This window comes from Anguilla anguilla, chromosome 5 (genome assembly GCF_013347855.1).
Source record: "Anguilla anguilla isolate fAngAng1 chromosome 5, fAngAng1.pri, whole genome shotgun sequence".
NCBI lineage: Eukaryota > Metazoa > Chordata > Actinopteri > Anguilliformes > Anguillidae > Anguilla > Anguilla anguilla.
In genome coordinates, this window is record NC_049205.1 from 55,343,351 (window position 1) to 55,363,612 (window position 20,262).

A 20,262-nucleotide genomic window follows, 5' to 3' on the forward strand; every position below is an offset into this window, starting at 1 on the left:
TGCCTATCCACATAGAATACAGATCAGTAAACAGTAAACCTGGATAGAACCAGCCTTCAGTGCAGTCAAATCAACACTTGATTCTGCGAGCGTGTAGAAGGAAGACCAGGCCCTCAGAGGAAACAAAGATCCAACATGTTTTCTTGTCTTCTGTAACCCAATAAGAGCCTGAAGAGCATTGCGCTATGCTTCAGCTGCTGACTAGGTAGTCAGTTTGGTGCTTGACTTGATGGAGATTAGGAGAACAGAGCAGCCTATAATGCTAGCCTAAATGCTAGTCTTAATCTTGCTTTGTAGGGAAGATTCCATTTTGTCACCCATTTCTAGAATGTGGTGTTGGCCAGATGCTGATAACCAGTGGCCTTATTGCAAGGCTCTCTCTGAACCTGACTGATGGACAGGGCAGATTAAAAGAACACCACCCATCTGTGAAAAGGATCACATCACTGAATTCGCTTGGTGGATTATCTATTCATCTGATCACCATTTGGGCTTGATGATGCTCAAAGCAAAGCAAAAGCCACCAAATGAAATCGCTAACAGGGTCTTATACATAGACTTTAATTTGTAGAAGATGGCTTCACAATCAGAACTTCCCATATATCAAACCACCTACTCAATCCCAATAGATCTAACGTTCACATTGGCAGATTAAACTCTTTGTGTAATAACTGCCTGATTCAGTCTAACCACAATAAACTTTAACCACAATAAACTTTAACTCAAGGCTGAGGACAGGAATTTAACCATTCAACAAAAATAGACAGAAAATGTAACTATTTTACTTTTGGAAAATTGTAAATGTAGAAAGAATCAGCAAAGTGTACTACAGACTTACGGTGGTTAAGATTAGACTGAACCTGACAACACAGCACTTAATTTGGTTTTACACTACCACGTTTAGTAGGCATAACAGTTTTGGTTTTCATCAAGGGAGGATATTAAAGAGAGGATGCAGCAACAGATTTTGAGCATGTAAACAGGAATAGGAAAATCAGTCATCTCCCTTCACCCAGTGAAGAGCTAATCTTCAATAAACACCCGGTAAGTATAAACAAAATATGACAACACTGTTTACTTTTCTTTACAGTTCATTAAGGCAAACTGGTAATGAGCTCAGAGGACTTCACCTCAGGGTCATACCTTCAGTTTATTTCAAATGGAACCACTGAAATAAGCTTTCTGAAGTTCAACTCTCGGGGAAAAAACAGCATTCCATGTGGTAGCATACAGGATATAAGCTACAGTATGCAAACTGCACTTGATAACTCTGTGTGCTACCCAAAAATTCAAGGTAACATGGGCGATTCACTCACCAGCAGTGAAGTCCTGGTTGAGGTCAATGAAGGCATTTGAATGGGGAATGTGCATCTTCATCAGAACACCCAGAGCTGACTTCCACACCATTTTCCTGAATCAAGAACAGGACCAAATTTTCTCAGTGTCCCACCCAACAAATACCCAAGTCAAAAAAAGTTTAAGAGCTGAAATTAATTTAGAAACCAAATCCCACGGTCAGATGTAATCATTTCCCTTGGCACCCTGATTAACCCTTATAGTGCCACACTGAAATGGAATGAGACAAGCTTCAGTTGCTTTCATTCTCAACTGGGTCATACCTGTCTTTCAGATAGCATACTTGAGTTACCCCCTTGACGACACCAAATATGTCCGGAATCATGTCACCATTAAAGCTGCAAAACAAACATGGCAGTCACAAATCTATCAAACGTACATATTACAATATCACTATTACTTTGTTGTTGATCCTAATTAATGCTGTCGACTCCCTATATCAGCTATAAGACATTTAACTATGAGAAATTTAGTTATGCACACACTCCTGTTATTCAAATAACATTATAACGGTCCTAAGCAAACAACTAGCAAGAGTTAACTGGGTTATTGTCATTTATAGCCAATAAGGATCAATCACTATTGTTTTATCACAAACTGCTGTTATTGTCAACATCACGGTTATTACACCCTTCATATAATGTACAGGCTTGGACAGTGCAACAACTGACGCATGAACACATTAGCAATGCAGCATGTCAGGGAAAGTGAGGGTGTGATTCGGGGGACACAAAGCCACCATATGCCTGCTGCCTAGGTTAGCACATTTGTCACAAATGGCAGACACCCAAATTCACATTAGCAAATTTTAAATAATAATGCGCTGCAGTCAGTGGCAGGTAGCGTCTATTGCTGCAACATGAAAGGAAATGCACTCAGCAGTACTCTTCACTGTTTAAGTGCTCAACGGTATACTCACTCCATAACCAGGGGCTCATCAATAAATGTCATATTCAGCTGAATACTTCCACCAGTATCTGTCAATGTAATATAATACAATATACTTAAAATGTGTTTCCTGCCTGTAACAGTGTTATCAAGTCTGCACACAGTGAAGAAAAATGTTATTCCACAGACATATGCATATTTGGTACACTGTAATTGCACAAACACTTAGAGCAATATGTTGTCGTTCCTGTGCAGTTTAGGTTGAACTAGGATAGTTTTTTTTTTTTATTATTAAAACGTTTAGTTCGGGGTAAGGACTAGGACAACTCCATCAGTATGGATGGGATAATCTCATAACATGAGCAAACGCATAAACAACAAACGTACCATTAGTTTGATTATTTCCCCAGAAAACTAAGACGGTGGTCTCAAAATCAGAGCTGCCCTTCGGATGTGCGGTGAGAAGGACGTCCATTTTCGAATCTCCATCGTAGTCTCCTGGAACCACGCTGCTAATGATGAAGTCCCTAGGAAAACACATGGCCTTGTGAGTCAACGCATTTCTGTGTCAACCGTCCTCGGTGTATTGAAAATAAACAGATGCACTTACTTTGGGAGTTGGTCTTTCTGTATGTGTACTTTTGGTTTGAAGTAGGGCGCTTTCAGGTCGGCCAGGAAAATGACAAGCTCAGATTCTTAAAGGTATATGTGGGGAAACAAGAAAACACAAGCTGCTAACTAACAGACTACAAGTACTCAATTAGATAACAATTCGCAGGGTCAGTAAAGTTGTTTGTAACGTCATTCACGGTTGTAGCTAGTGTTTAAAACAGCTTGTTGTGTTCGCTTGAAAAAAGCTCCACATTTATTTGAAAACAGTAAGACATTCTGTTTACTAATTTATGAGGCCTATCGTATTATGGCCTGAGTCTACATGTATCCTTAATCCTTATCCTTTTATGCAGTTTCCTTAACCACCACAACCGTTTGGTGTGCTCAGCATTGCGATCACAAAACGATGTTCTAAGGAGTGCCTTCGTTTTTACAACTGTTGAAATATGAAATTGGTGCATGAATCAGCTAGCTAGCAATTTAGCTGACCAATCCTGGTTAGCTAGTTGGCAAGCCAGTGAACTTCTTAGCTATACAATACAGCTAACTACACAATAGCTATCTGTACATGGATTGTGTTACAATATGCACAACCAGCTAACGTTAGCCATCAGTAAGTTACAGTTAGCATTACAGTCTGCAACCACACCTCCGCGGCTCTGTGAAAACAGCTGGCTACCATTAAAGCGTAGTGAAAACCTCAGCTTAAATTCCGTAATAAAACATAAATGCAGGATAAGTAACTAACCTCACATCACGTTACATGTATTTGGCACATTAACAACATCTAAATTTAATCTCATTTCCAGATAACAACAGCAATACTTACGTTGTCTAATGATGAAAATATCAGTCTGTTTGTCTGAGTTAAAATCTCCAAATGCAGCGACAGTTCCATAAGATTCAGACCCGAATAAATCGGCCGTTACATCCTGAAGAGCGAGAATATAATTTCCTCCAAAAGATAGTATCAAAAACGTATAAGATAAAACACTTTCTTTGCACATCCTCATTTTTGTACCATTCCGTTCAAACCCCAGGAACTGGAATACCACAGTTCAAAACGGTTTACGGCACCGAGTAACAATATTAAGTCTTGTTAAAATATGTTTCATGGGAAAAAATAGAATAAAATTTCAAATCAGTTTTGCCAATATGGATGATTAAAATGCTTCATTAGGTTTTAGTTCAGAACGTGCGTACAACAAAAAAGGCCAGCTAATATTAATTGTGACATCATCATCGCGTCCAGGCTTTACGACAGCGTCGCAGTTTGTTATTCCTTTTTCAAACATGGCTAGCTTGGTGGATGTCAGCTGGAAGTTACTGGAGTTTAAAGCCAGATCAAAACGTTCAGGTTTGCGCTAATATACTGTCGCATCGTCTCTCCCGTTTTTAAACACGTGTGGCGACTGGTTTGCTGCAGGTTCTTGTTTGGAGTGCATGTTTCACAAATGTATCTAAATCCACGTGAAGCCGAAGAGATTAGCAAACCTCGCGCTTCCGTTCTCGCTAGCTTAGCACATTGGCTCTTATGTTCGTGATATATGGAACGTTAGTGTGTAAACTGTAATAACACTCCTGCTGTTTCTCATTATATCTACTGGCATACTTAATATGGCACTGCCAGGACAATACTATTTTAAGTCCTCTGTTGGTCTTGCTTAACTGCCCACCAAGATGGTGAAAAACTGTTTGGCTGCATGACAGCACGCGTGATATAATTCATAAAACAAGCTAAAGAGGTCATTCAGTATCCCCCCAGCACCCGGGTCTACATGTGCAGAAACGGCTGAAATCAAATCAGTGTTGAGTTTCCTGTTACTTCTAGCGTGATGGGAGGGGCGTAATGTGGCCAAGGGGTTAATATTAATGGCACGGTTGCTGTGAAATACTGGTAATTTCGGCCAGATTGACTGATCTCTGTAGTACCTACACGGACCGACAATGCGTCAGGACGTGACTTCTTTATACAATATTCACTGAACTTCTACTTTGCTGAAAAATAAAACCCCTGGAACAGACAGTAAGCACTGTCACTATTCCCAGCTATTGCTGCAGATTCCATTTCGTTCACATTTGTCACTTAATCATGTCTGCAGTTACTAGATAATTCAGCTCCTTATCAACACGCTGCATGGTTAAACCTCATTGATTTACAATCTCTTTCACTGTACTGTCATTAATAATATGTGTGAAATAACCCGTCAAAATGAGCATTCTGTGTAATTTCACGTTAATGTTTGACTGAAATCCTACTAACCCTTTTATGAATTGCTGTAGATTTGTAAATTAGCTGAAAGAGGGTGACCCTAACCCGCATCTTTTGAAAATGGCCAGCCCGGCATATGACATTTCAGCCTGCCATCCCAAACTTCACAGACATGGTAAGTTTGTGGATTTTAAACTATTGTCTTGTGGAGTGAGCACACACCCCCAGAGGTGTTAATGGATTACTTTTACTGAAGCGTAAATTTCCAATAGGTTTTTCATTAGCCTATGTTTTGAGATTTGTTTTTAGGTATACACATAGTTTGTTGCTGAACACAATTTGTTCATTATTGAATCTTTTGAAAAAGGTTAAATGATCTCAGTCAGCTTTAATAGTCATCTACACTCCTGTTTACTATTTTATGGTCGCAGATCAATGTGACGAAGTTTCTGCAAAATTATGTAACTTCCTTTTTCTGCCGAGATGATGTAGCTGGTCGGATCCTTGAACGTTTCTTTCGTGTAGTTATCAAATGAAAGGTGTGCTGGCACAGCGAAGCTGGCTCAATGTCAGCACTGAGCTGAACAGCACCGCTTCATTGTGAAGCCTCTGTGACTCTGGGGTCTCGAATGAGACCTGGAAATGGACAGAATAAGCCCTTGCCCTTGCTGAGAAAAGTTCGCTCGAGCAGCCGAGCAGAGCACTATCAGTACATAATGTGGCACTTGGGTAAAATGAAGCCGCGGCTCTCAAACCGAATACAGGTCAATTTTATTATTTACAAATACGATGTCCCTTCATCAGATGAGGTACTACTCTTAGCTGAGTAATGGGGCTATGCAGTCAGTTTAAAATGAACTACAGAACTGAAGCTCCGGTTTCTTTAAGGAATTGACCAAGAAGAGGAAAGTATGAATATAAAGAGTCATAAAATGTGAATCTATTTCTATTTGAATGTATTTTGAAAATATATCACCATTTAGGCTATATCACAATATATCACCAGTTCACCATCATTTAATAATTATTTATAGTCATCAGTTCAGAAAGTAGATTATGAATATGGATTTAACATTTTTAATAGACTATATGTCACAACTTTATTCTTGAATGCACATTCTGAATCTATTTTACATTTTTAATTTTTATATCACAACTTGTACTGCAATTTATTGTCTTAAGGTGCTTCGTGTAGAGATACTAACTAATGATATCACCAAATTGTTTCTACTTAAATATTTGGGACATGGGATACTTCTTAAAATGACATCCTCGCAACCTGTCCTGCTTGGTGACTGATGGACCCACGTAACCTGATGTAGAAATTCTGAATACATGAATTTGTTGAAAAAGAAGGGAAAATACAAATACAGATGTTCATCCTTAAATGCATATTCAAAATGTTAAATTCATATTAAAATATCTTTAGCTGATTTCACTCAACATTTTGTTAAAGTCAGACGTGTATTTCAAGTAGCTAGCTAATAACAGATGGGTTTGACCATGCTTCTTCCAAGTTGATGGAGATTATTGTAATTAGTTTTACCTTAGATAAACTTCCAATAGCTGACGCCCACAGCTGATTACATTAAAATGGCAACAGTCTCAAAATTGAATATGCCTGGAGTAAACATGGTCAAAACAATGAGGTTCTTCTTGAAATTCACTGGGCGAAGCACGTGGGGCCAGTGATCTGGCATGACAACTTAATTGTTTTGTAAGATCTGCCGGCTGCCTTCGTTTGTTGTCCAGTGTGGTGTACTGTGTTTTTAATGAATGCTAAGAATGAATGTTTCTATGGGATTGAATTGATGTTTGGTTTGATGAATGATCTTAAAATAAAGGCCTGTTCTGGGTGCATGCATGGGTGCCTTTGATTAACTTGGTCAGAACTGCATCTTCACATGCTGAGGAAGTGACAGCTTTATTACCCATAATTCCCTGGTCCACTTCAAGATAGGCAATGACAATGCTTTCCTTCAATGTCGCATTAGAATTGTTCTGCCTCGTAGTCATAGCTTCATGGGTTACTGATCTGTCAGTGTCATTTAAAACATGGGATGTTCTCATCCCACAAAGCAGTCTGATTATTTAAATTCTTTTTCTTAGATTCACTTGAAAGTTTGCCAATAATGCTTAGTCGTCCATAGGAGGAATTTAAAAAATGGGTCAATTTGTCAGTTTGTTGTCATAGCTGTAACTGGCATTCAGCACAATCCTGCTAGCTGCAGTTTTAAGTTAAACATGCACAATCGCTCCATCACATAAAGTGTTGCAGGTTTTGAGCAGCCCTCTCCGCATGATGTGCTATTACTGAGTGCTGCAGCACACACGCCCGGTAATGGACATAGTGAAGCCAGAACCACAGAACCACTTGAATTACTAAAAATTCCTAGCGACTGCACTGGGAGTCTGGTGATTTGGTTTGTCTTTGTTCGCAGGGTCCATCTATGAGCCGCTCAAGCTCTCTGTCCTTCACCATGAGGACGAGCCCTTGTGGGATAAACTGGACCGATACTACAGCTCGGGTGAGCAGCCATTTTGGACGAGTCCTGTTATCGTGTCGCTAAATCCCCTAAGTACATGCATGAGCACCCTCATGCAAATGAGCCTGAATATTAATATGAAAGTGACTTAATTATGTGCCATTACCTATTCATGGTAATATTTGTTAGTGCCTATGATTAAATAGGTAGAATACAGTGTTTAAATAAATATGAATTAGGCCGGGCAGACTTGATTTGACTTCATCATTGAAACATGCATCATTGTTCAGCATTTGGAAGAGTCATTATCTTGAACAACACAGCAGCTACTGACTGTATATCTTCTATAGAATGTAATTGAATAGAATGTAATAGAATAATATCTTTATTATACTGTATCACAAAGTAGAAATGTCTGTTTTTTAAATACAGTAATCACATCGATATACTATGTTAATTAATATAATATAAGGTAATTTATACACAAAACTCATACATTACTTTTTTGCCTATGATTATACATGGCCACATGAATAATCGTACATGCAAAACCACAGTGTACAGTGGGTCTTTATGATACAGCTAAAGCAAAACAACATTATTAAATATAAAAAGTGAAGAAACAAATTGTGCTTAGAATATACTACACTACAAGCGGCGTCAGTGTAGTATAATGGGTAAGATGTTTGTCTTGTATCTTGTAATCTAATGGGCACAGGTTCGATTCCCCAGTAGGGCACTGCCATTGTAACCTTGAGCAAGGTGCTTAACGGTGTTGCTTCAGAATATATCCAGCTGTATAATTGGGTACAATGTATCGGTGACAGAGAGTGCAGGGGATGGGAATAATGGCCTATTACGCTGCTATTTTGTGCTGCCTTCCATATTCACAATCTGGATAGTTTAATATTTTACTCAACACTCAATCTCTGTATTATGTTGTCATGTTAGAAGAGAACACATTCTCAACAAAGCATTTATGTACGAATTCTAGAGTGTGTTGGGTCACACTAAAGTTCTGCGACTTCCTTAACAGGAACAGATATTACCAGGCTTAAAAAAAGACTGTGACTGCTATTCCTGGAGTTCTGTTAGCAGCCCTGGAAACTGCTAAAGTGAATATTGTTTGTCGTTTGATCAGGTAAAAAGTTCTGCAAATGTAGACTTGATTCTGAGTAGATGCCATGGAAACTTCCAGCTTGCATTCCGTGCAATTTGCATAAAAAATGTTAGCTTTTTTATCCCTCCCGAAGAATGCCACCCACCTGACAGTTGTTCAAAGCGGCAGCAGCCTTGGAGGCATAGAGCTCATTTGAAAGCCCCTTGGCTGGTTGGCGGTGGGCGCGTTAATGTGCCTCCGAGATCACGCAAGTTCATTTTGGGAAAGTCATTTGAGACCGGCTTAGTTTCAATGCCTCGGCATCTGACTGCTTCGCACCGCTAATCAATAGCAATCTGTTCTGTTTCAGCGATCACACTCCAGAAAGCGTCTCGGTAGTGTTGGCCTCTCAGGTTTGTTTGTCTCAGACGGTGGCCTGTGTCAGTCAGTGCCGCCGTTGAGAGGCATTCCGCAGACAGCTGCGAACTGCTAGATGCCACATGTAAAATACGCCGAGAGGAGACGGAGCCATCTTATCTCAGGGGCGGGTATTTTTTTTTGGTGTTGTTGTCACAGAAGCAAACGCATTCTAAATTTGTCTTGCTTGACAGCGTTCACCTGTTTTAAAAATAGGGCGAGTAAATGTTTCGCCAGTTTGCCACGGGGGAAAATGCTCTTTTTCACGTTTAAGTCTGGGTCTCACCTCTGCAACAGGGCCGGAATTAGCCCCCTCCACCCCCATCTCCTCGTTGACAACTTGATTTGATCCCCTCAGGACACAAACTTTAGAAAGCATCAGGATTAGTTAAGAAGGAAACAAAATTCTAGAACAGTTTTCTGGTGATTGAGAAAAGTGTTATTTATTAGTCTTGTCTAAGGGCCTTTTATACACACACACACACACACACACACACAAATACACACAAACGCACAAACACACACGGGCACAAACACACACACACATACACACGCAAACGCACACACACACACATGCACACACACACACACAAATACACACAAACGCACAAACACACACGGGCACAAACACATACACACACAAACACACACACACACACACACATACACACACAAAGCAACTCAGGCAAAAGGAGCCGCTTGGCCCTTTGTGTTGTGCTTCAGTCAGTTTTGCCCTTTTCTCCTCGCTCAGCGGTAATGGCTACCGCATCGTCTGAGTTTCTTCATTGCATTTTCAAAGCCTGAGCTACTTCTGAAGCCTCTGGAATTGAAAATGATGTGATATATTGTGGAAAGTCAGTCTGCGTGTGATGGGACGTATAGCTTTTTCCCCCTGAAAGGAACTGAAATTGCATATGAACAAGGCCCTGTTTGATGTTCTACCTTTTCAGTATTCATTGCTGTATTACTTCAAATGTTTGGCAAAAGTGCAAGCACTTTTTGATGTGCACTATGTATCTACTCCATGCGAAAGATCAGAGTAAAATAGCCTGAAGTACTTGAAGCATTTTGCATTTTTACAGTGTCACAAATAACAGGACTTGCTTTTATGTCGGGGTGAATTTACCCTTCGAATACTTATTTTTTTCATAATGGAATGGCGAACTGGGTTTGCAACTTTAGGGTCATAGGTCTGATTCTCAGTTAAGGCACTGCTGAATTACTTAATCCGAATTGCTTTGATGCCCATTCGGCATTAATCCGAATGGGCATCTGTTAAATGCCTAAAATGCTAAGCCTGTAAGTGGTTCTGGTCCACTCTCAAGCTTCACACACACACAGCACACATTATAATGAATTCACTTTCTATATATTTATTTTGTTCATTTACAGCAGTAGAGGGCTTTTTTTTTCTTTTGACGGAAATATAAAAAGCAAATGAAGCCATCCTCTTGGTACAGTTGATGTTTTGAGACCACAGCAGATGTTGCATAAGAGACAGACTCATGAGGAGGAGGAGGAGAGAGAGAGAAAGAGAGAGAGTGTGTGAGAGAGAGAGAGAATAGAGAGGCATTGCAAACCTTTGTGAAGTTTAATATCTAAAAACAATTTGCGGTAGCACGGAGACTCTACAGGTTGCTGGGTGAAATGAAATAGAAAATGCACTCAAGCACGAGCCACCAGAGGAGGTGGTGGAAAGAAAGCCACATGATACACGATGGCCTGTCTGTGAAGAAATATCTGAGCTCAATTCATCCCTCGCCCGTAAACCCCCCAAACAGTTTATTTTGTCGTTGACAATATATCATATTTTTTATGTAATTTGTGAGTGTGTCGCCAACGTTAGAAAATACAACCCAATGCAGTTTAAAGGGGGCTACAAGGCTTCGGTAAATTAGCCTCAGCAGACCTACTCGTCAACTGGGAAACATGCCTTGCGCCGGAAATAAAAAAAAAGGGTCCAAATAGAAAACGTGAAAAATCGAGATGCCGTCGCACGGTACATTTTACGGACTCTGTTTGCAGAGACGTTCCGTGAACGCCATTTAATGCTGCTGAAATCCAGTCCTGTCTGGCCTGTTTCCGCCATTTTTATTTCTGCCCATGTCCCTCGGGAGTTCGGTGAGGGTGGCATAATTAAGATGGAGCTTTGTTGTGAAACAAAATTTTCCCTAACTGTGATTTATCAGGAGTCAAGGTAAGAAAAGTGCTCTTCCAGCGTTTGTAATAATCGTTGTTGATATGGCTACAGAAAGCAGCAAGCGATTCAAAGTTTAATGTGCGTCTTTCAGATTAGTTGCTGATATCACGAACGGCCAATCTCGTGATGTTACAATTATCTTTAAAGCACGATGGTTTAGATCTGTAAAGTGAATTTTCTCGTTACTTGGACAGAACATTGTGGAGATAATGAAAGTGTATGTTTCAAATAAGATGGCAAAACGGTTACTGTTTTAATAGAGATTGAATTTAGAGATTATCCAGAGAGGAAAACATTGCCTGTTAATTGGTAGAGTCACAGATAATTTTTTAAAAATTTTAATCGCTTTTCGATGGGATAAAAATATCCTTTGAGTAAGACGCTGATTTAGAATATGGAAATGGTGGTGTGATTCAGACCAAAAGAAGTCATCTCTAATGAAGCCAACTAGTGTGGTTATTTGCATAAATATTTCACGTACACACACAAGGGATATGACAACATGGGGATATTTGTGGTCTGTACTCTGAACATATTTTTGGCCATTTGCTGTGTAATCTGTGTTAAAAGTTAGTTTAAAATTTGTGGTCTGAGGTCTGATTTACCAAAATGTTGATGTTCTCTTACCGTACCAACTAGTTTCCGTCAGGTTTTGCACAAGAAAATACAGGTCATTTCTCCAAGAGCAGCAGAAGACTAAACACATTCTCAATCTGGTGTTTTCCTCTGTTAAGCATACCTGCTGGGGCAGGAGTAACCTAAAGTGACAGGGCTTTTGAGGGGGTTTATTAATATTCAGTTTAATCTGCTCCTGATTTTGTCTCTTTGTATTGATCTAGACTTCCTCTAACAAGCGATTATGCAGAGGGAGAGAAGAGGAGGGAGATAAAGAGAGAGAGAGGGAGGGAGGGAGAGAGAGAGAGAGAGGGAGAAAGATGGGCATGTGCGTGTGCTGTCTGGTTTTTTCCACAGAGGTGCTTTGCACACATTTATTTGCAAGGTTTTCCGTAGACTCATTGTAGAGACAGAAAGTAGTAGAGGCAATCGTCTGTTAATTACCACTGTCACTTCAGCCCCAGTCCGTTTGATTGATTGAAAGTGATGGTGAGAACAGTGCCAGGCTCATTTTAAGTCCATTTACTAGGGAGTGAATATATCAGCCCTATCATGGCACCGTGATCTGAAAACCAAGGAAGACAGTTTGGAAATAATTTGACCTGGCGAAGGTTACTGCATTTTTCCCCATTGTTGCTAAGTTGCATGTTATGTATGCTTTGCTTTAGTTATTACATGAATTAGCCAGTGATTTATACCTGAAACTGTTTATTTAATGATGAAGTCATATCATTTTTTAAAATGCTTTCTTGGCAATGCTTCTTATGTGATGTGGTGTTTTTTCTTGTAACGGGGCAATTTAAGACCAAAAACAATAGCACATTGCCAGATTTGAAATTAAGCTGCATATATTGGCAGTTTGCCATTGGCAGAGGGATAGTAGTCTTTTGCTGATTCTCTCTCTTGTTCTTTTTCTTTATCTTGTGCCCTCTCTCTCTCTCTCTCTCTCTCTCTCCCCCATCCTGCATCACTCCTGTCCAGTCAAGTCCACCATCCTGAACTTCCAGAGCCCCACCACCGGGCTGTTTCCTGTGAAGACCTCTTCTGACTGCAGTGAGGCCAAAGTGAGGGACTCTCTGTACTGTGCAGCCAGTGCGTGGGCCCTGGCCTTGGCTTACAGGTGAGTTAATGCTGTGCTCAGTAAGTCTTCACTGGCTTACAGGTGAGTTAATGCAGTGCTCAGTAAGTGTTCACTGGCTTACAGGTGAGTTAATGCTGTGCACAGTAAGCCTTCACTGGCTTACAGGTGAGTTAATGCTGTGCTCAGTAAGTCTTCACTGGCTTACAGGTGAGTTAATGCAGTGCTCAGTAAGTGTTCACTGGCTTACAGGTGAGTTAATGCTGTGCACAGTAAGCCTTCACTGGCTTACAGGTGAGTTAATGCTGTGCACAGTAAGCCTTCACTGGCTTACAGGTGAGTTAATGCTGTGCACAGTAAGCCTTCACTGGCTTACAGGTGAGTTAATGCTGTGCACAGTAAGCCTTCACTGGCTTACAGGTGAGTTAATGCTGTGCACAGTAAGCCTTCACTGGCTTACAGGTGAGTTAATGCTGTGCACAGTAAGCCTTCACTGGCTTACAGGTGAGTTAATGCTGTGCACAGTAAGCCTTCACTGGCTTACAGGTGAGTTAATGCTGTGCACAGTAAGCCTTCACTGGCTTACAGGTGAGTTAATGCAGTGCACAGTAAGCCTTCACTGGCTTACAGGTGAGTTAATGCTGTGCACAGTAAGCCTTCACTGGCTTACAGGTGAGTTAATGCAGTGCTCAGTAAGTCTTCACTGGCTTACAGGTGAGTTAATGCTGTACACAGTAAGTCTTCACTGACTTACAGGTGAGTTAATGCTGTGCACAGTAAGTCTTCACTGGCTTACAGGTGAGTTAATGCAGTGCTCAGTAAGTCTTCACTGGCTTACAGGTGAGTTAATGCAGTGCTCAGTAAGTGTTCACTGGCTTACAGGTGAGTTAATGCTGTGCACAGTAAGTCTTCACTGGCTTACAGGTGAGTTAATGCAGTGCACAGTAAGTCTTCACTGGCTTACAGGTGAGTTAATGCTGTGCACAGTAAGTCTTCACTGGCTTACAGGTGAGTTAATGCTGTGCACAGTAAGTCTTCACTGGCTTACAGGTGAGTTAATGCAGTGCTCAGTAAGTGTTCACTGGCTTACAGGTGAGTTAATGCAGTGCACAGTAAGTCTTCACTGGCTTACAGGTGAGTTAATGCTGTGCACAGTAAGTCTTCACTGGCTTACAGGTGAGTTAATGCTGTGCTCAGTAAGTCTTCACTGGCTTACAGGAGAGTTAATGGTGTGCTCAGTAAGTCTTCACTGGCTTACAGTTCATTTAAATACACTTTCTTAAAAATAGAGATGCATGCAATCTTACAGCGGATTTAAAATACACTCTGTCTTAACTGGCTTACAGAGGATTTAAATACACTCCCTTCAAACCAGAGATGCATACGTGCTTACAGGTGCTTTAAATGCACACTCTGTCTTTACTGGCTTATAGACAATTCCAGTACGCTCGCTTTCTTAAATATGAGTTCATGTGTACAGTAGATGCAGCCTCTTTCTTCCTGGCTTACAAGCGAGGACTCAGTTACACACACCGTGTCTCTAGCCTATAGGTGAGGACTTTTCCATAAATGCACACTCTCGCTGTGCTTACAAGTATGGTCTCATTTATGTCTGGTACACACGTTCTGTTTCCCTGGCTTACAGCGCTGTCACTCTTATTTAAATGTAAATAGGCATGTAAATGTAAAAAATTAAATGTAAATAGGCATACGTGATTAAACGTGCTGTTTCCCTGCCTCACAGAGAACCTGACCTTCAGATTAAATGCACACGCTCTTTCTCTTGTTTACAAATGAACCATCACAGCACATATACTTGCAGACTTTAACGCCACTACGCTATTTTGTTTCTGAAGATGGCGTGCAGACGGTGTTGAATCTTGTAGCCTCATGTTTTCCGAAACACTTTTGAGGGTTTTATGAATTTAGTTTCCAAATTGCATTTGACGTATGCATCTGTTTTGAATTTAATTCTCAAAAAAATGTTGAAATACACACAGTCCTCATATTTTGCTGTCCTTCGCTTTAAAAAAACACGTAGCCCTGTAGCTGTATACATACAAACACACACACGCAAACACACGCACAGGTAATATGGCTGTTCCACTCTGCTTTTAAATCGCTTCATCTTACTATAAAATTGGATTCATGTGCCAGTTTCATCACTTCCTGTATTTCTGCCATTTGAGATCTTATAGTGAGGACTTGCTCTTTGCTTTTTACTTGTTTGGGAGCTTCAAGTACCCATTCTCCACTTCCTCTCTCCTTGAGCTACTGAGGCCTGTTAGCATGTCCTTGCCTTCAGAACAGGTCACTCATATGACATGGTAAACATGTTCCAGACCTGGAATACAGCTGCTCTGGAGCTAATTTGGTCTGAAAGGCTCAAAATAGCCAAGGCGGGCTTCAGCTGGGCCACCTCCTGACCCTGAGGTCCAGCGTACGGCCCGGTTTCAAGATGATGAGCTGAATACAGAAAAACAAAAAAAGAAAGAAAGAAAGAAAAAAACCCAATCGGACCTCATCCTTGGAGATTTGCACGTTACAGTCTTCCTTTTCACTTAAGATGCTCTCCAGTGCTGCTGGAAAATTGCCAGAGCGATTCCAGCAGCCTGAGGCGTGAAACCGCGGTCCGGTCTCTGACCGCCGTACCGCGCCGAGGCTGTGCGGAATGGACTATTTTTATATCGCTACGGTGCAGATTGGCACAAAGGACCCTGTCATCAGTCATGGTTTGTTCTCGTTAGGGTTGTCAGTGGAATTTAATTAGGATGATTCCAATCTGACAGTTGGGATGAAAGCCCATTACTTACTGTTCATGAGACTCCATCAAGGAATCAGGCCATATGGGATTATACCGGCTCATCTTTTTTGTTGTCAGAGTGGATATTCAAGTGCAGTGCTACGTCGGCACGAGAAATTCTGAAGCAGTCTATGTAGTTTACATATTTTCAGAACTGACAAAAATGCAAATTTTGTAGATGAACTCATCGTAGAATTGCAGGTGTCAGATTTATGAACACTTTTTTAAAGACATTTTCTCTTTTTTCGATGTCTCTGTGTTCGCCGCTCCTCTCTGCCGATGATAATTATTTTTCATAACGCACAGACTTTTTGACTCATTCATCCGGCAATGAATCTTTTCTTCTCTGTCTCTTTCTCATTTCTTGCTGATGGCTTTACCGGGGGGGGCGGGGTGGGGGGGTTTCATTTTGACAGATCTGTGCTGTAATTACAGGTGTGTGATACGTGACATATTAATTCAGACTGCCTAGGCAAAATCAAATGATGTATTTTTAATAGCTGCATGCAGACAGAATATCAAACCACATCTTAAGTTTTAATATTCATAGAAGTCCCATGTTTATCTGTGCTCTCTTTGAAAAACGAGTCTGCATTTTTTAAATCCACCCACGTTTTAATTTGGGACAATATTCAGTTTTGGCTTAAGTGATTTTTGTGATTAACTGTATTAAGTGCTTCAAAAAGGTGTTAATTTTAGTTAACACTTGATCATAATGTTTGGTTAATTCCAGTAGGTGCTACGTTAATGTTTTCTCTGAGCAATGGGGAAAAATGGCTCTTTTGCTTGAGCTCTTATGTGAAATGAAGGCCAGGTGGCAGTACTGTTTATCAGGCTGTGCCGTTTATCTGGCTGTGCTGTTTATCAGGCTGTACCGTTTATCTGGCTGTGCTGTTTATCAGGCTGTACCGTTTATCTGGCTGTGCTGTTTATCAGGCTGTACCGTTTATCTGGCTGTGCCGTTTATCAGGCTGTACCGTTTATCAGGCTGTGCCGTTTATCAGGCTGTACCGTTTATCAGGCTGTGCCGTTTATCAGGCTGTACCGTTTATCTGGCTGTGCTGTTTATCAGGTTGTGCTGTTTATCTGGCTGTACCGTTTATCTGGCTGTGCTGTTTATCAGGCTGTACCATTTATCTGGCTGTGCTGTTTATCAGGTTGTGCTGTTTATCTGGCTGTACCGTTTATCTGGCTGTGCTGTTTATCAGGCTGTACTGTTTATCTGGCTGTGCTGTTTATCTGGCTGTACCGTTTATCTGGCTGTGCCGTTTATCTGGCTGTACCGTTTATCTGGCTGTGCTGTTTATCTGGCTGTGCTGTTTATCTGGCTGTGCCGTTTATCTGGCTGTGCCGTTTATCTGGCTGTGCCGTTTATCAGGCTGTACCGTTTATCTGGCTGTGCTGTTTATCTGGCTGTGCTGTTTATCTGGCTGTGCTGTTTATCTGGCTGTACCGTTTATCTGGCTGTGCTGTTTATCAGGCTGTACCGTTTATCTGGCTGTACCGTTTATCTGGCTGTGCTGTTTATCTGGCTGTGCTGTTTATCTGGCTGTGCTGTTTATCAGGCTGTACTGTTTATCAGGCTGTACCGTTTATCTGGCTGTGCTGTTTATCTGGCTGTACCGTTTATCAGGCTGTACTGTTTATCAGGCTGTACCGTTTATCTGGCTGTGCTGTTTTCTCTTGCACGCGGGCGTGGCGGGCGCAGACGCATCGACGATGACATGGGCCGCACCCACGAGCTGGAGCACTCGGCCATCAAGTGCATGCGCGGCGTCCTGTACTGCTACATGCGCCAGTCGGACAAGGTGAGACCCGGGCCACGCCCCCGGGGCTGCGCGCCGACAGAACCAGGCCAGTCGGCCCGTCTGGCTCACGGGTTCACTTTTACCCATGAGCCTCTCTGCCTGCATGGAAGAGAGATTATAACCCTTACACCGGCACACGTGCGCACGCATGGTCATGCACATGTGCACACATCACGTACACGTGCACACATGCACACCGGAACACAAACACATGCACATGAACGCACATATGCACACACACACACACACACACACACACACACACTGAACACCCAGCAGTCTCTTCTTCCACTGCCAGGTTTTAAAATGGTTTGCTTTACAAATACTTCCTCTTTTCAGTGTGAAGCCTGCCATTATTCTCTGCGTATTCTTTTTCTGCTGGCAGAACTCTGTTATAGCTTCTTTATATGTCCCTTAATAAATGCTAATAAAACATAAATCAAATCGCTCTATTGCTGAGACAGAAGAGATTATGCATATTGTGTTTTTCTTCATAAATTTATTTTGGTGCCCAGACCGCGCTTGTTGCCCTTCCCTCTGCTTCTGTAAGGGCGTCTATATCCTTCTTGTAGTAGCGCAGTAAATCTGGACGGGCGACGGCCTTAGCTTTGGCTGGATTTGAGCCCTGTGTTTCGGTGCTCATGCCTCTATACTGTTCTAATGGCATGGGGAAGATGGAGTTTAGAAGTGATCAAAGAAACGGGAACTCTTTCCGGAGATAATAACCGTAATCAACCCAAACACAATCTGAGTAGCAGAGCAGAGATTGGGGGGCCGGTTGGGTTATATTGGGTCTCCCTTAAAGGTTTTAATGAGGATTCTGGATGTCTCTGTTATTGCGCGACAAGCCAATTTCGGGTGTGTGACAGTATTACTCCCGTCCTTTTTCCTCGTCTGCGACGGGACCCGTCTCGTTTGAAACGGGTTATCAAAGGAGCGATTGAAAATGGGTGCGGAACACATTAGAGCAAATGTCTGAGTAGAGCACCTGAGCAGACATCTTTATTACCATGCGTCGCATCCCCAGGTGATGTGAAGCGGTTGTTAAGATTCACATTTCTTATTTCTTCCTTTTTTTCGGGTTTGTTCTCAGCGTGGATTGTTCCGCGGCCAAGTTTTTGCTTCCGAATGCTCCACGGAAAGCACTTTTATAACTTTGTTCGTTCACTCTTCAGGAATGTTTTTGATGTTGTATTCAGGAGCGCAGGAACAGGGCATTATTAATGTGTTTTTGTTTGCGCCGGTCCTCTGAAGAAAGCCAAGTCGTATTTGATCTATGGAAACTATTTTTTTCTCTTTGTTTTGCATGTAGAAGGCGCAGAAACAGGGTAGCCTCGATCTCTTGGGTCTTATTTCATTTTTCGTATTTTTTCGAAATATACAGAACATATTGTGGAAAAAGTTGTCATTTGGCATTAAAATGTCCATTACATTATTTCCTTTTTTTCCCTGAACCAGTTGCTAAACTTCTCAGTAATATATTTTAGATTTATGTAAGCGCTTGCATAAGTATTTTGTTACAGACTTCAGTCTATAGTGTGGAGCTATTTTGAGGCAGTCACCTTTAGCTGGTGCTGGATTGAGTCCCCAGATCTGTTCGCGGTGTGCTGAAGGAGATAACACCGTTGAGCGGTGAGTGATTTCCTCATTGCTGAAAAACTTGACACATACGCTTGCCATCTCACCGCCGTACTGGATAAATATAGACTCAGAGTGGTACATGTGCTGGCTCTGTCCTGAAAGAATCTCTTGCTAGTGAAGACCCTAGATGGCTCACTCTCTCCCTGTACTGAAGTCCTGTGTGTGTGTTTTTTTTAAAAATTCATTTTAATATGCTTCTCTTTTTAATTAAGCGTCTCCCTTGCCTTTGAAACGATTCAGATTCGTTTAGTCGTGACCCCGCTCACTTAATTCAGGGAAAGCTTTTCTGTGTCTTAATTATAATGCGCCGTTTATGCACTTAATTGCTTTGGCGTCGCCCGTTAGCGGCTGTCTCGCGCGCTAGAAAGGAGCGGGCCATTAGCGCGACGGCGCGGGCGTACGGAGCGCCGTGCTGGCGGCCGGGGCGCGGGCTAAAGAACGGCGGCGGCGTCAGGATGGGCGGCTGGCGGTTCTGCCGCGAGTGGGGGGCGAGGCTTAGCCGGGGCGCGGGCTAAAGAACGGCGGCGGCGTCAGGATGGGCGGCTGGCGGTACTGCCGTGAGGGGGGTGAGGCTTAGCCGGGGCACGGGCTAAAGAACGGCGCCGGCGTCAGGATGGGCGGCTGGCGGTACTGCCGTGAGGGGGGTGAGGCTTAGCCGGGGTGCGGGCTAAAGAACGGCGGCGGCGTCAGGATGGGCGGCTGGCGGTACTGCCGTGAGGGGGGCGAGGCTTAGCCGGGGCGCGGGGTAAAGAACAACGGCGGCGGCGTCAGGATCGGCGGCTTGTGTTACTGCCATGAGGGCGAGGATCAGCGCAACCCCTCGCAATAAAGCCGCTCCGCACCGAGCACTTACCCAGCTCACTTCACGCTAAGTGCGTTTTCACACCCACCGTTTCCATTGCTCTCTCTCGCTCCCTCCCTCTCTCTCTCTCCCTCACTCCTTCCCTCCCTCCCTCTCTTTCTCTCCCTCCCTCCCTCCCTCCCTCCCTCTCTCCCTTTTTCTGCTTGTCCCTCCCTCCCTCTCTCTCTCTCTCTCTCTCTCTCTCT

The 20,262-nt window shown here is 42.4% G+C and overlaps 2 protein-coding genes across 4 annotated transcripts in view; one reads left to right on the forward strand and one right to left on the reverse strand.

The window, feature by feature from the left end:
• itfg1 (integrin alpha FG-GAP repeat containing 1) overlaps window positions 1–4,081 on the reverse strand; it is a 108,862-nt gene extending 104,781 nt beyond the window's left edge. Inside the window, exons 1-6 of the mRNA XM_035419780.1 lie at window positions 3,686–4,081; window positions 2,855–2,939; window positions 2,632–2,771; window positions 2,276–2,333; window positions 1,620–1,694; window positions 1,317–1,411 (exon numbers count right to left, since the gene is read on the reverse strand). Of these exons, the coding sequence (XP_035275671.1) occupies window positions 1,317–1,411; window positions 1,620–1,694; window positions 2,276–2,333; window positions 2,632–2,771; window positions 2,855–2,939; window positions 3,686–3,869 (637 nt within the window). The 5' untranslated portion in view covers window positions 3,870–4,081. The remainder of the gene's footprint in view (window positions 1–1,316; window positions 1,412–1,619; window positions 1,695–2,275; window positions 2,334–2,631; window positions 2,772–2,854; window positions 2,940–3,685) is intronic.
• Window positions 4,082–4,114: 33 nt separating this feature from the next.
• The window catches only part of phkb (phosphorylase kinase, beta), a 58,994-nt gene continuing 42,846 nt past the window's right edge, over window positions 4,115–20,262 (forward strand). Inside the window, exons 1-5 of one of the 3 annotated variants that reach the window (XM_035419778.1) lie at window positions 4,128–4,213; window positions 5,140–5,243; window positions 7,510–7,596; window positions 12,867–13,005; window positions 17,475–17,574. In XM_035419778.1, the coding sequence (XP_035275669.1) occupies window positions 5,189–5,243; window positions 7,510–7,596; window positions 12,867–13,005; window positions 17,475–17,574 (381 nt within the window). In that variant the 5' untranslated portion in view covers window positions 4,128–4,213; window positions 5,140–5,188. The other 2 variants (XM_035419779.1, XM_035419777.1) reach the window with 2 other exon arrangements.